General features: G+C 45.0%; 1 protein-coding gene across 1 annotated transcript; it reads right to left on the reverse strand.

The window, feature by feature from the left end:
* Nucleotides 1-1,976: 1,976 nt before the first annotated feature.
* LOC125534369 (transcription factor CAULIFLOWER-like) lies at nucleotides 1,977-3,233 on the reverse strand. Its single transcript, XM_048697622.1, has 2 exons — nucleotides 2,454-3,233; nucleotides 1,977-2,366 (listed from the first exon to the last, which is right to left on the reverse strand). Exons 1-2 carry the CDS (start codon nucleotides 3,231-3,233, stop codon nucleotides 1,977-1,979), a joined length of 1,170 nt encoding a protein of 389 aa, XP_048553579.1.
* Nucleotides 3,234-12,693: the final 9,460 nt, after the last annotated feature.

Raw genomic sequence — 12,693 nt, forward strand, 5'->3', positions numbered from 1 at the left:
CGCGTGCTTACCCGACACGCAAGCTCCGGCGGCCGTGGGCCAACGGATCGAAACGGACGTGGCGGGGTTCCCGGACACAGGTGTCGCTCTCCCGCTATAGGATCACGGGGGGCGCCTGGTCCCTACGATCCTCATCGAACGGCACACAGTTTACTGGTTGTATAATCATTTACAAACTGTAATACTTCTACTTGTTATTGATGAAATCTGCAGAGTAAACGAATAGAAGGAAATGCCTATGTTTTCTCAGAAAAAATGGCATTTACAACCCGATAGCCGTTTTTTAGGAACCTGGTAGCCGGTTTGATTTTCCGGGAGCCGTTTTGTGAAGAAAGGTTAAAGACTCTGCAAATTTCATCAATAACAAGTAGAAGTATTACAGTTTGTAATTGTCATTCTTTTTCTAGAAATCATAGGTATTTTTTGAGAAACTTCCAGTCTATTTATTTTCAATCATGACAGTACAAAGAACAACAGTGGTAATAAAAATTGCAACCATGTCTGTCAACCACCTAGCGACAACTACGAGCATTGGACCGAGCCGAAGGCGCGCTGCCGTCATCGCCGATCATCGAAACCGGGCAAACCTTGTTGTAGTGGACAGTCGAAAAGTTGTTGTGCTAAGGTCCCATAGGACCAATGCACCAAAGTGGCAACCATCGCCGATGAAGAAAGTCGTAGATTAGAAGGATCAAGCCTATAAACACCCGGACAAAGACGAACGAAGGCCGGATACAAACAGATCCACTGAAGACCAACACCGACCGAATCCCGCGAGATCCGACGAAGACACACCTTCACTGAAGACCAGCATCGAGTTCTTATATATATGCTGTTTGGATTTTTGGTATCTTCATAGCCCCTTTACAAAATTTTCTGTTTTTTGTGTGAGTGGTAATCGGTAAAAAATGTGAGGCCGCAAGAGCTGTCGTTTCTTGGTGATGGATTGGGCCGTGCCTCTTCTCCAGGAGTGGCTGATCGGACATCCCCATACCCTGGTTGTCCTCTGATGTTGCGTTTCATGGGCATGGGCAGGGGCAAGCTTTGTCATCAACCTGCGAAAATGCAGCACGCAATCCTGAACCGTATGTTTGCGAGGTGATGTCTCATTTTCGAGAAGTTCTTGCGAGGTCGACGGCTCCTGGCTCCCCCATACGGGTGGTAATCTACAACTGTTGGCTAGGAAGGAGAGTTCGTACTGCTACTGCTGGGCTATCACCATCTCTCGAAGCGAACGAAAGAACAAACAGTGCAAGGCTGTCGCTGTTTATCTTACGTATGATCAGATCGCAGCCTCTCGGCAGATCAATTCGATCCAATCGTCTATTGTTCTCTAACTTTCTTTCTCAATGTTAGAGGATCCGGTTCCCTATTCACATCGCTTCACTGAGCACGCAATTTGATACGTACTGGAGAGCATTTTGGAGCAGACGATGATCGGAGAACACACGCAGCAGAACAAGGTCATCAAGTTACTCTGCTTTATTAGCCTTACAGCATGCAAGCAACGACAGAACAGAGCAAACGAGCTCGATCAGAAATTAATAATTTTACGTGCCTAGGCCTATTCATGCTTGGTCAAGTAAGCAGGGGTGTGCCCGGTATATCTCATGTCCTTATCTGAATTAATAATGTTTGGATTGTGCTACTTAAGTTTAACATAACTGTAAAATTCATGCATATTCCTCCTGTTCATCAATAGAGAAAGCAAAAAAAAAGACATGTTTATTATTCAACAAAAAAGATTAACTACTTAATAATCATAATAAAGAACGCCAAGCATTACGAAGATTTAGTCGCACAGAAACAAACTTCATGACACAAAGAACTGAACATGAAATGTTTATTGCTGCCTCGAAGAAGCTTAACAAAAAAAGTACAATCGACAATGGCACCTAATGGAAATAGAATATCTTATTCGCTTAATGTAGCATTCCTATGGAAGCACTAACTAGCATCTAAAGACGTCCTTCAAATCATGCATCAATATCACCATCATTCCCACCAGAAGACTCTGGTGGTGCATTGACCCACTTGTCACGTCCCATGTTATATTGGCCTACATCCCTACCATTATACCCCATGTAAGAATCCATCCCTAGGATTTCATTGTAGTGCACCTGGTCCGAAGGAGCATCAACCGAGTTATCATAGCCAAGTGATGCACGGACGGCGATATCATTGCCACCGAAGTTAGGGATTGTCTTGGTCTGTGATGACTCTGTCGTCTTGTACGGACTTGCATATTCTTCAAGTTGTGACTGAGGTTTTGGAGGTAAACCATGTGCCTGGTCAAGATCTGGTTGTAGGAGGGATGCCAAGTGGGGAGTCGAAGGTGGTGGTGTGGACTGAAACATTTGTGGTACCTGCACAGAAAAAAGGTGGTTCCATTTTGTGGTAAGGACTTGCATAATTCTAAAGGCGTGGAAAAGTGGTGGAGAAAAATCTTATACCTGATGAGGAATTGGTTTCATAAGGGACCTCAACTGGAGTGCCAAAGGTGATGGTGGGGACTGGAGTATCTGTGGTACCTGCATATGAAAAGATGGTTCCATAGTGTGTTGTAGTGTTGGTGGTAGTGGAACTGGAGGCAACACTTGAGGTGGAACATGGTGAGATGACGTTGATTGTAGTGATGCCTGATGAGTCTTCAAGTGATCCTGTGATGGACCTCTTGGCAACAACTGGTTTTGTTGCACATTTGGACCACCAGTCCTTGGTGCATGGCCATGATGTAGTGGAGGCATGCGGTGTCTAATATGCTCGTTGACTCGCAAGAGGTCATTGAAGAGCCTCTTGAGATCTTCTAGACATATATCCTTTTCCCTGGAGAAGATATTATTTGCCGCCATCCCTGGGTTTTCAGCTTGTATCTTCTTGATATGCTTGAGGGAGAGGTTTGCTCTCTTCTCTAGCATTGCATTCTCCATGTCCAACCTAGCCACCTTGCTTTGCAGCGATGCAATCCTAGCTTTTCCCGCCTTGTCGGCGAGTGGATCGATAAGTGGATCTCTTGACAAGAAAGCATCAATAATAGGTTCCACCGATGGCGTCCCAAAGGCATGCATCTTTCCTGATTCACTCTCCAGGACAACAGCAACCTTCACGCCAGTGAGGGCGGAGAGGTTACTGGCACTTTTAAACAAACCAACACGTCGTTTGGAGAAGGTGACGCTACGCTGTTTGTCGTCATCGATGTGACAAACTCCCACACGGATCTCCCTCCTCGGCATACTCAAAAGGACAACTGGAGGACTTATTACTACAGATGGCAAGCTACAAGGATCTAACAAAAGATAGATGTATATTTACTATTGTTGTTGGCTAACTTTAGGTTAGTGGGAGATAAGTGAGGATGAGCTCCCCTTATATAGAAGGAAAGGCTTGCAAGCATAAACCTCATCTTGAGAAAACATGAAGCTTCTCTATGTTCTATGCAAGTCGTTGATTACATCCCTATCCATACATTCAAATTAACTAGGATCCAAAGTTACATCCCTTTCTGTTGAGTAGAATCAAAATTGGCAAGTCATTAATTAGCACTAAAATGTGCATTAACAAATGCCAAACTTATGGCCGCCATTAATTGTTGCTCAAATATATCTTATGTGATTACATTAATTTACTTCCTTATCTAGTGTCAGTATTAATTGTTATGTGAGTTCATCCACATCCAATAAACTTTTTTTAAATGCATGCCATAGTGTTTATCCAATTCTTTTGGTTATTAATTATGACTACATCCATAGTACGAGTTAGGGATTTGGTGTAGGCAATCGTAGCCATCTAATCTAATATGGCGGTTTGAGAATTGGGTTAATATCTTAAAATTATGTCTTAATAGGCACAAATACATTTAGTCTCACAAACATATCAAGCAATTACTAGTTAGGACATGTCTTTCTAGTATGCATAATTACAAAACAATACCTATAATCTTGTGGGAGGCGGTCTTGTTTGTCTGTATCTATATGAAATATTAATATAGAAATTTTGATTTCAACATTTTACCTGTTGTGTCAATTGCATGATAGTTGGTAAAACAAAAATCTTATGTGTGTTTTGACAACCTTAAGAGTATATGTTGTTTTCTTCTAAACAAGATAATGGCTTCTAAATACCATGGGGTCTAAGAGAGGGCGTGCATTCCAGAAATCGAATGACCCAGTGCAACTGGGACAAACTCCACATCCTATACATGTCCGAATATTAACTATGATACATAGTGTAGCATCTTAATTATGTGCACTAGGTGCATTCTAATGCCATCCATCCTCTCCTAGCGAGACCCATATCCCCATCGAAACAACCAAATGAAATGTTGGTATTGGCCATAGGAGCCACTTCACCATGGTCCAGAAAGTTGTCTCTCAACAATAAATTGTGATAAATAGATATTTCATTTTGATTATTAACAAACACAGGATAATAAAGTTTACACTAACAATTTCATTTTTACAATTATTAACAATGTGCTATGTTTGAAGTACAAAATAAAAGGGACTTTGCGATTTGTGATATCTTATTTTAGGAAACACGATGAGTGTACATATAGAGAAGATGAGCGCTTCACATGTAGTCATTCCTTAAAAGAGAGTACACAACCTACCGAAGCTTTTTCTTAGGGTTTGGCAAATAGGAGGTGACCAACACTTCCCCTCTACCAGCTGATACATTTTCAATGTATCTATAATTTTTTATTGTTCCATTCTATTATATTATCAATCTTGGATGCTTTATATGCATTTTTATACTATTTTATATCATTTTTGGGAACTAACCTATTAACCCGGTGCCTAGTGCCCGTTGTTGTTTTCTGCTTGTTTTTTGCTTTCCTGAAAATCGGTACCAAACGGAGTTCAAACGCTACGAAACTTTTTGACGATTTTTTTTCTGGACAAGAGAGACCCTAGAAGCTTCGGGAGGAGACCAGAGGACGAACGAGGAGACGGCGAGGCAACAAGGCGCGCTCTAGGGGGTGGCGCCCTATTGCCTTATGAGCCTCTCGAGGCTCCGTCTGACCTAATTCTGCTTCTATAAATTCTCAAATATTGGGAAATAAATAGAGAGCCACCCAAAACACTTTTCCGCTACCACAAGCTCCTGTTCCTCCACGATCCCATCTAGAGGCCTTTTCCAATACTGTGCCGGAGGGGAAATCGATCACGGAGGCCTTCTACATCATCCTTGGTGCCTTCCGATGATGCGTGAGTAGTTGACCATAGACGTATGGTTCTATATATAGTAGCTATTGATGTCTACTACGCAACTTTATTCTTGTAGACACGTGTTGGGCCTCCAAGCGCAGAGTTTTATAGGACAATAGCAATTTCCCCTCAAGTGGATGACCTAAGGTTTATCAGTTCGTGGGAGGCGTAGGATGAAGATGGTCTCTCTCAAACAACCCTACAACCAAATAATAAAAAGTCTTTTGTGTCCCTAACACACCTAATACAATGGCAAGTTGTATAGGTGCACTAGTTCGGCGAAGAGATGGTGATAAAAGTGTAATATGGATGGTAGAAATGTATTTTTATAATCTGAATAAATAAAAATAGGAAGGTAGCAAATAATAAACAAGCACAAAAACGGTATTGCCATGCTTGAAAATGAGGCCTAGGGTCCGTACTTTCGCTAGTGCAATCTCTCATCAGTGCTAATATAATTGGATCATATTAACTTCCCTCAACGTGCAACGAAGAATCACTCCAAACTTCCTACCTAGCGAAGAACATAAGACGGAATTGTTTGTAGGGTACGAAACCACCTCAAAGCTATTCTTTCCGATCAATCTATCCTAGAGTTCGTACTAAATTAACACGAAGTTATTCTTTCCGATCGATCTAACCAAGAGTTCGTACGAAAATAACACCAAAGCAAATTTAGATTCATAATATTCAATCCAACACAAAGAACTTCAAAGAGGTGCCCCAAGATTTCTACCGGAGAACAAAGACAAAAACGTGCATCAACCCCTATGCATAGATTACCCCAATGTCATCTCAGGAATCCGTGAATTGAGTGCCAAAACATATATCAAGTGAATCAATATGATACCCCATTGTCATCACGAGTATTTGATGACCCACAAGTATAGGGGATCTATCGTAGTCCTTTCGATAAGTAAGAGTGTCGAACCCAACGAGGAGCAGAAGGAAATGATAAGAGGTTTTCAGCAAGGTATTCTCTGCAAGTACTAAAATAAGTGATAACATATAGTTTTGTGATGAGATAATTTGTAACGAGCAACAAGTAACAAAAGTAAATAAAGTGCAGCAAGGTGGCCCAATCCTTTTTGTAGCAAAGGACAAGCCTGGACAAACTCTTATATAAGGAAAAGCGCTCCCAAGGACACATGGGAATATCGTCAAGCTAGTTTTCATCACGTTCATATGATTCGCGTTCGGTACTTTGATAATTTGACATGTGGGTGGACCGGTGCTTGGGTGCTGTTCTTACTTGAACAAGCATCCCACTTATGATTAACCTCTATTACAAGCATCCGCAACTACAACAAAAGTATTAAGGTAAACCTAACCATAGCATGAAACATATGGATCCAAATCAGCCCCTTACGAAGCACGCATAAACTAGGGTTTAAGCTTCTGTCACTCTAGCAACCCATCATCTACTTATTACTTCCCAATGCCTTCCTCTAGGCCCAAATAATGGTGAAGTGTTATGTAGTCGACGTTCACATAACACCACTAGAGGCTAGATAACATACATCTCATCGAAATATCGAACGAATACCAAATTCACATGACTACTAATAGCAAGACTTCTCCCTTGTCCTCAGGAACAAACGTAACTACTCACAAAGCATATTCATGTTCATAATCAGAGGGGTAGTAATATGCATAAAGGATCTGAACATATGATCTTCCACCAATTAAACCAACTAGCATCAACTACAAGGAGTAATTAACACTACTAGCAACCTACTAGCACCAATCCCAGACTTGGAGACAAGAATTGGATACAAGAAATGAACTAGGGTTTTGAGATGAGATGGTGCTGATGAAGATGTTGATGGAGATTGCCCTCTCCCGATGAGAGGAGCGTTGGTGATGACGATGGCGATGATTTCCCCCTCCGGGAGGGAAGTTTCCCCGGCAGAACAGCTCTGCCGGAGCCCTAGATTGGTTCCGCCAAGGTTCCGCCTCGTGGCGGCGGAGTTTCGTCCCGAAAGGTTGCTTCTCGTTTTTTTCTCGACGAAAGACTTCATATAGCAGAAGATGGTCATCGGAGAGCCACCAGGGGGCCCACGAGGTAGGGGGGGCGCCCTAGGGGGGGGGGCGCCCCACCCTCGTGGACAGGGTGTGGGCCCCTGGTCTTCATCTTTGGCGAGGATTTTTCATTATTTATTATAAGGTATTCCGTGGAGTTTCAGGACTTTTGGAGTTGTGCAGAATAGGTCTCTAATATTTGCTCCTTTTTCAGCCCAGAATTCCAGCTGTCGGCATTCTCCCTCCTTATGTAAACCTTATAAAATAAGAGAGAATAGCCATAAGTATTGTGACATAATGTGAAATAATAGCCCATAATGCAATAAATATCGATATAAAAGCATGATGCAAAATGGACGTATCAGTATTCAATTGCAAGACATATACCAAGTGTTCTCAAATCCATAAAAGGTTTCAATCTGATAACAACGAAATCTCAAAGGGAAAAACTCAATTCATCACAAGAAGACAGAGAGGGGAAAACACCATATGATCCAACTATATTAACAAAGCCTGCGATACATCAAGATCGTGACATCTCAAGAACACGAGAGAGAGAGAGAGATTAAACACATAGCTACTAGTACAAACCCTCAGCCCGGAGGGTGGACTACTCCCTCCTCATCGTGGTGGCCGCCGGGATGATGAACATGGCCACCGGTGATGATTCCCCCCTCCGACAGGGTGCCGGAACGGGATCTAGATTGGTTTTCGGTGGCTACAGAGCCTTGCGGTGGCGGAACTTCTAATCTAGGTTAACCCCGAGGGTTTCTGAAATTTTTGGGAATTTATAGGTAAAGAGGGGGTGCGGGAGGCCATCGAGGTGGGCACAACCCACCTGGGCGCGCCTGGGGCCCAAGAGCGCCTTGGTGGGTTGTCCCCCCCTCGGGGCACCCCCCAGGTGCTGCTCTGGCCCATTGGTGGTCTTCTGGTCCATAAAAAATCCACAAAAAGTTTTGCGGTGTTCGGACTCCGTTTGATATTGATTTCCTGCGATGTAAGAAACAAGCAAAAAACAACAACTGACACTGAGCACTGAGTCAATAGGTTAGTCCCAAAAATGATATAAAGTTGCTATAAAATGATTGTAAAACATTCAAGAATGATAAATAACAGCATGGATACTTCATAAATTATAGATACGTTGGAGGCGTATCAGCTATATAGTAGCTAGATGACTTCTTCTCTCTCTTTTATCTTTAATACAATGTTCTCCTCGGTGTTCTTGAAGTTCCATTCGATGTAATCTTCTTTTGTGGTGTGTTTGTTGGGATCACATGAATTGTGGGTTTATAATATGAATATTCATGAGAAGTAATTAAGTTTTTTTGAATTTTATTATGTGTTATTGTTATAGCTTTGTATTTCTCTCTGATCTATCCGTTTAGTTTGGCCAACTAGATTGATTTATCTTTAGTGGAAGAGGTGCTTTGTGATGGGTTCAATCTTGCGGTGCTTTATATCCCAGTGATAGATAGGGACAAGACACATATTTATACTGTTGTCATTAAGGCTAAAACAATGGGGTTTATTCGTATTGATTGAGTTTACTTTGTCTACATCATGTCATCTTGCTTAAGGTGTTACTCTATTTTTATGAACTTACTACCATATATGCATGCTGGATAGCGGTCGATTGGTGGCGTAATAGTAGTAAATGCAAGCAGGAGTCGGTCTACTTGTCTCGGACGTGATGCCTATATATATGATCATTGCCTTGAATATCGTCATAACTATGCGCTTTTCTATCAATTGACCAACAATAATTTGTTCACTCATCGTATGCTATGTGCTCGAGAGAGAAGCCTTTAGTGAAAACTATGACCCCCGGGTCTACTTATTTATATAAAAAATCCAAAATACCTTTTCTGTAATTTTATTTTATTTTATTTATTTTACAATTTATGTATCTACCACTCTGAGATTTGATCCTTGCAATTAACGAGTTCAAGGGGATTAACAACCCTCTTGCCCGCGTTGGGTGCAAGTATTTGCTTTTGCGTATGCATGTGTTGTTCGTGAGGCTTTACGTGATTCTCCTATTGGTTCGATAAACCTTAGTTCTCACTGAGGGAAATATTTATGTCTATAGTACTGCTTCTCCTTTTCTTTTCAAGAAAAATCCCAACACAACTCATAAGTAGCTTGAAGAATCCCATCACCAGGTGACTAATGTCGGGCTAGGAGTGGAAGGAGGTACCTTCCACTCCTCCTACCGTGGCTGGGTGCTCGCGACGTGGATGGTTGGTGGTTTCTAGGGGCGTGGATGTCGGGGTTGCGGGCTCCAGCTTGGCTTTCAGGCAGGCTCCATGTGTGGTGGTGGCTCTACCTCTTGGTCGTGTGGGCGGCAAAGGGTGTACTGGCGGGGGGGTCTGCTATCCTTTGCAGTGCCTAAGATCTGGTATGGATGGCTTAGCCCTCATTGCGGTGGTGATCGGGATTCCTCCTCGTAGTGTTGCTGAGTTTTCGAGCAAAAACTTTGTGCTATCCGGCGCCGACAGTGACGGCGCCCGTTGGTGCCGCTTGCTTTCTAAAGACGTTGTCTTGGGTCTCGTTTGTGTGTCGGGCTTCAGGTGAAAACCTCTGTCTGTTTGCTCGAGCTCGGCTCCGACGGCATCATGGAACTTAGGTGTTGTCGACGGATCTTGGCGGGGTGTTAAACTTGTTCTAGGCTCATGTTTTTATAGTTTGATCTGTTAAAAAACATTATCACCACATTAGTGTTGTTTGGTTGCTTTACATATAAAGCAGAGCGAAAAATCTATTTCGAGTAAAACTAGCGCTTAAGGCATCTACAGACGAACTTGTTGAATACGTCCCCTCAAACGCCCGCTGACGCACTCGGGCGCGTCCGCGGGCAGTGACCGGGCATGCTTCAAATTTCAACAGTTGCATTCGGACATTTCATACTAAATTCTCAAATCCACACAAAGATATGCAAACTAAAATAAACCTATGTACTACGTCGATCACCTAGCTACTCGTCGTTGGAGATGTTGACGATCTCCGTGCCCGGCTCCGACAGGATGGCGGCAGCTGTAGCTCTGGCTCCTCCGGCTGCTCCGCTCCGGCCTCCTCCACCTCTATCTCCGCGTCGAGTTCGGTGAAGAGCGTGCCGGACTCCGCATGCCCCTGCCGGAGAAACGCCCGGTTGGCCTCCATATAGGCCTCATACTGGATGGACTCCAGGATGGCCTGCTGCTTCGCCATCTTGTCGGACTGGGCGACGGCGAACTCCACCTTCGCCTCCTTTGTTTCCGCGTGGACCCCGCCATCAGACCTACGTGGCGGGCATGCCCGCACGCCCTCATATCCGTCCTATATTTGGGCTGGATACGAGGGGTGCTGGTCAATCCAGACGTTTGAGACCCGTTTAAGATGCTCGTCTGAGTCGAAAAACATGACCGATCAGTAACCAGACGGACCGTTCGGATCGTATGATGCGGGTTTGAGACGCCCCGATGCAAATGCTCTAATAGCGGACAGTCGACCGGCAAGCGTTCAAGCCGAGGCGTGCAGGTGCAGAACACAACTGCTCAGATTGCCCTCTTGCGTTATCCTATCGAGAGCAAAACAGAATTTCTCGGGCGCCCTGGATGCGTGTCATAGGGTGGGTGAACGCCGCTCACATTCCCAATGGCATTCTTTAGTGGCAGATACCACTGCCAACCCCAAGAGCAGGCGATGCTACAATGGAGTCGATTATTCAACAACCAAATTTCAGTGTCAACTTGGACACTTGGTGCATATAAATTGTACCCGCGGTGACCTGTGCATGGCCGGAGCGTTGTCCTGAATGGTTGGGATCACACGAGCGATCTCGCCGCCTTTCAAATTGCGCCTTCATTCAACGTGACGTGCCCTGGATAAGCTCAGGCACCGGGTGCCAGGAGGCAGTAGCGTTGGCCATTCCAGCATGTGTGCCACGCTAGGCCAGGGTTGCAGTTGCAAAGGAGATGTATCTGGTCGGTGTGCGTGTGTGTACTGTTCGGTGGACCTGAGGAAGACGAGTCAGCTTCATAGTCATGCGGTCGCCGTGGAAGGATGCATGTGAATGTACTACAAGTTTGACCATTCTTCCCGCCCTCTGTCATCTCGATTACTCTGTTTTCTCCGCTCTTCTTATTCGAGTTATTCTTTTTTTCTTTTTGCGTCAAGTAAGCAAATTTGTACTTCCTTCGTTTCTAAATATTTGTTTTTCTAAAGATTTCAACAAATGACTACTCCCTCCGTCCGAAAATACTTGTCATTAAAATGGATGAATATGGATGTATTCATCCATTTTGATGACAAGTATTTTCGGACGGGATGTATTCATCCATTTTGATGACAAGTATTTTCGGACGGAGAAAGTACACATTAAGCAAAATGAGTGAATCTACACTCTAAAATATGTCTATATACATCTGTACGTGGTAGTCCATTTAAATTCTCTAAAAAATAAATATTTAGCAACAAAGGGAATATGATTTTTGTCGTGGGTGTTGAACATGAGTGGCGGATGTGAGGTTACCGGGATGAGCAGTCATGTGAGCGGTGGCGCCCGAGTCCATGTACCAGTCACCGCCGCCATCGTAGGAGCTCGGTGACGGGGCGGAGTGCAGAGCAGCGAGAAGGGCCGGGTCCCACGACGGCGGCACCTAGGGAGGGAGAAACCCTCCGTAGGCCGGCGCGGGAGCGGCGCCGTAGGCGGGAGCGGGTGCGGGCGCGGCGCCGTAGCTGCTGTAGGGGGCGGCGTTCTGCGCGGTGAAGAGCGCCTGGTGGCTCGCCGGCCGAGGCCCAAGGATGCCCGGAGCAGGAGCCCGAGGAACCGGCATCGAGTACGCGTGTACGACGCCCGTCCACGGGTTGGTGCCGTAAGTCCAGAGCGGGGTGGCCTGCTGCTGCTGCTGACGAGGAGCCCCCCCCCCCCCCCCCCCGTGCCCCTGTTTGTGACCGCCCCCGCGGCGGTTGCCGCCCGCCACCCTGCTGCGGCTGCTGGGGGGGGGGGGCAGCGGGTGGGGCAGGGGGCGCTGGCGGGAGGGGGTAAAACCTCGGAGGCGCTGGGGGCGCCGACCGGTGACGGGGCGCAGGCATGGTACGGCTCCAACGTATTTATAATTTTTGATTGCTCCATGCTATATTATCTACTGTTTTGAATGTTTATGGGCTTTATTATACATTTTTATATCATTTTTTGAGACTAACCTATTAACCCAGAGCCCAGTGACAGTTTCTGTTTTTACCCTGTTTTAGAGTTTCAAAGCAAAGTAAAATCAAACGGAGTCCAATTGATCTGAAACTTCACGAAACTCATTTTTGGAAGGAAAAAAGCCCAGAAGACTTGGAGTGCACGTCGGGGGATCTGCGAGGAGGTCATGAGGCAGGGGGGCGCGCCCACCCCCTGGGCGCGCCCTCCACCCTCGTGAGCCCCTCGTGGCCCCCCTGACGTACTTCTTCCACCTATATATCTCCATATACCCTA

The sequence above is a fragment of the Triticum urartu genome, chromosome 2 (genome assembly GCF_003073215.2).
Source record: "Triticum urartu cultivar G1812 chromosome 2, Tu2.1, whole genome shotgun sequence".
NCBI classification, from domain to species: Eukaryota; Viridiplantae; Streptophyta; class Magnoliopsida; order Poales; family Poaceae; genus Triticum; species Triticum urartu.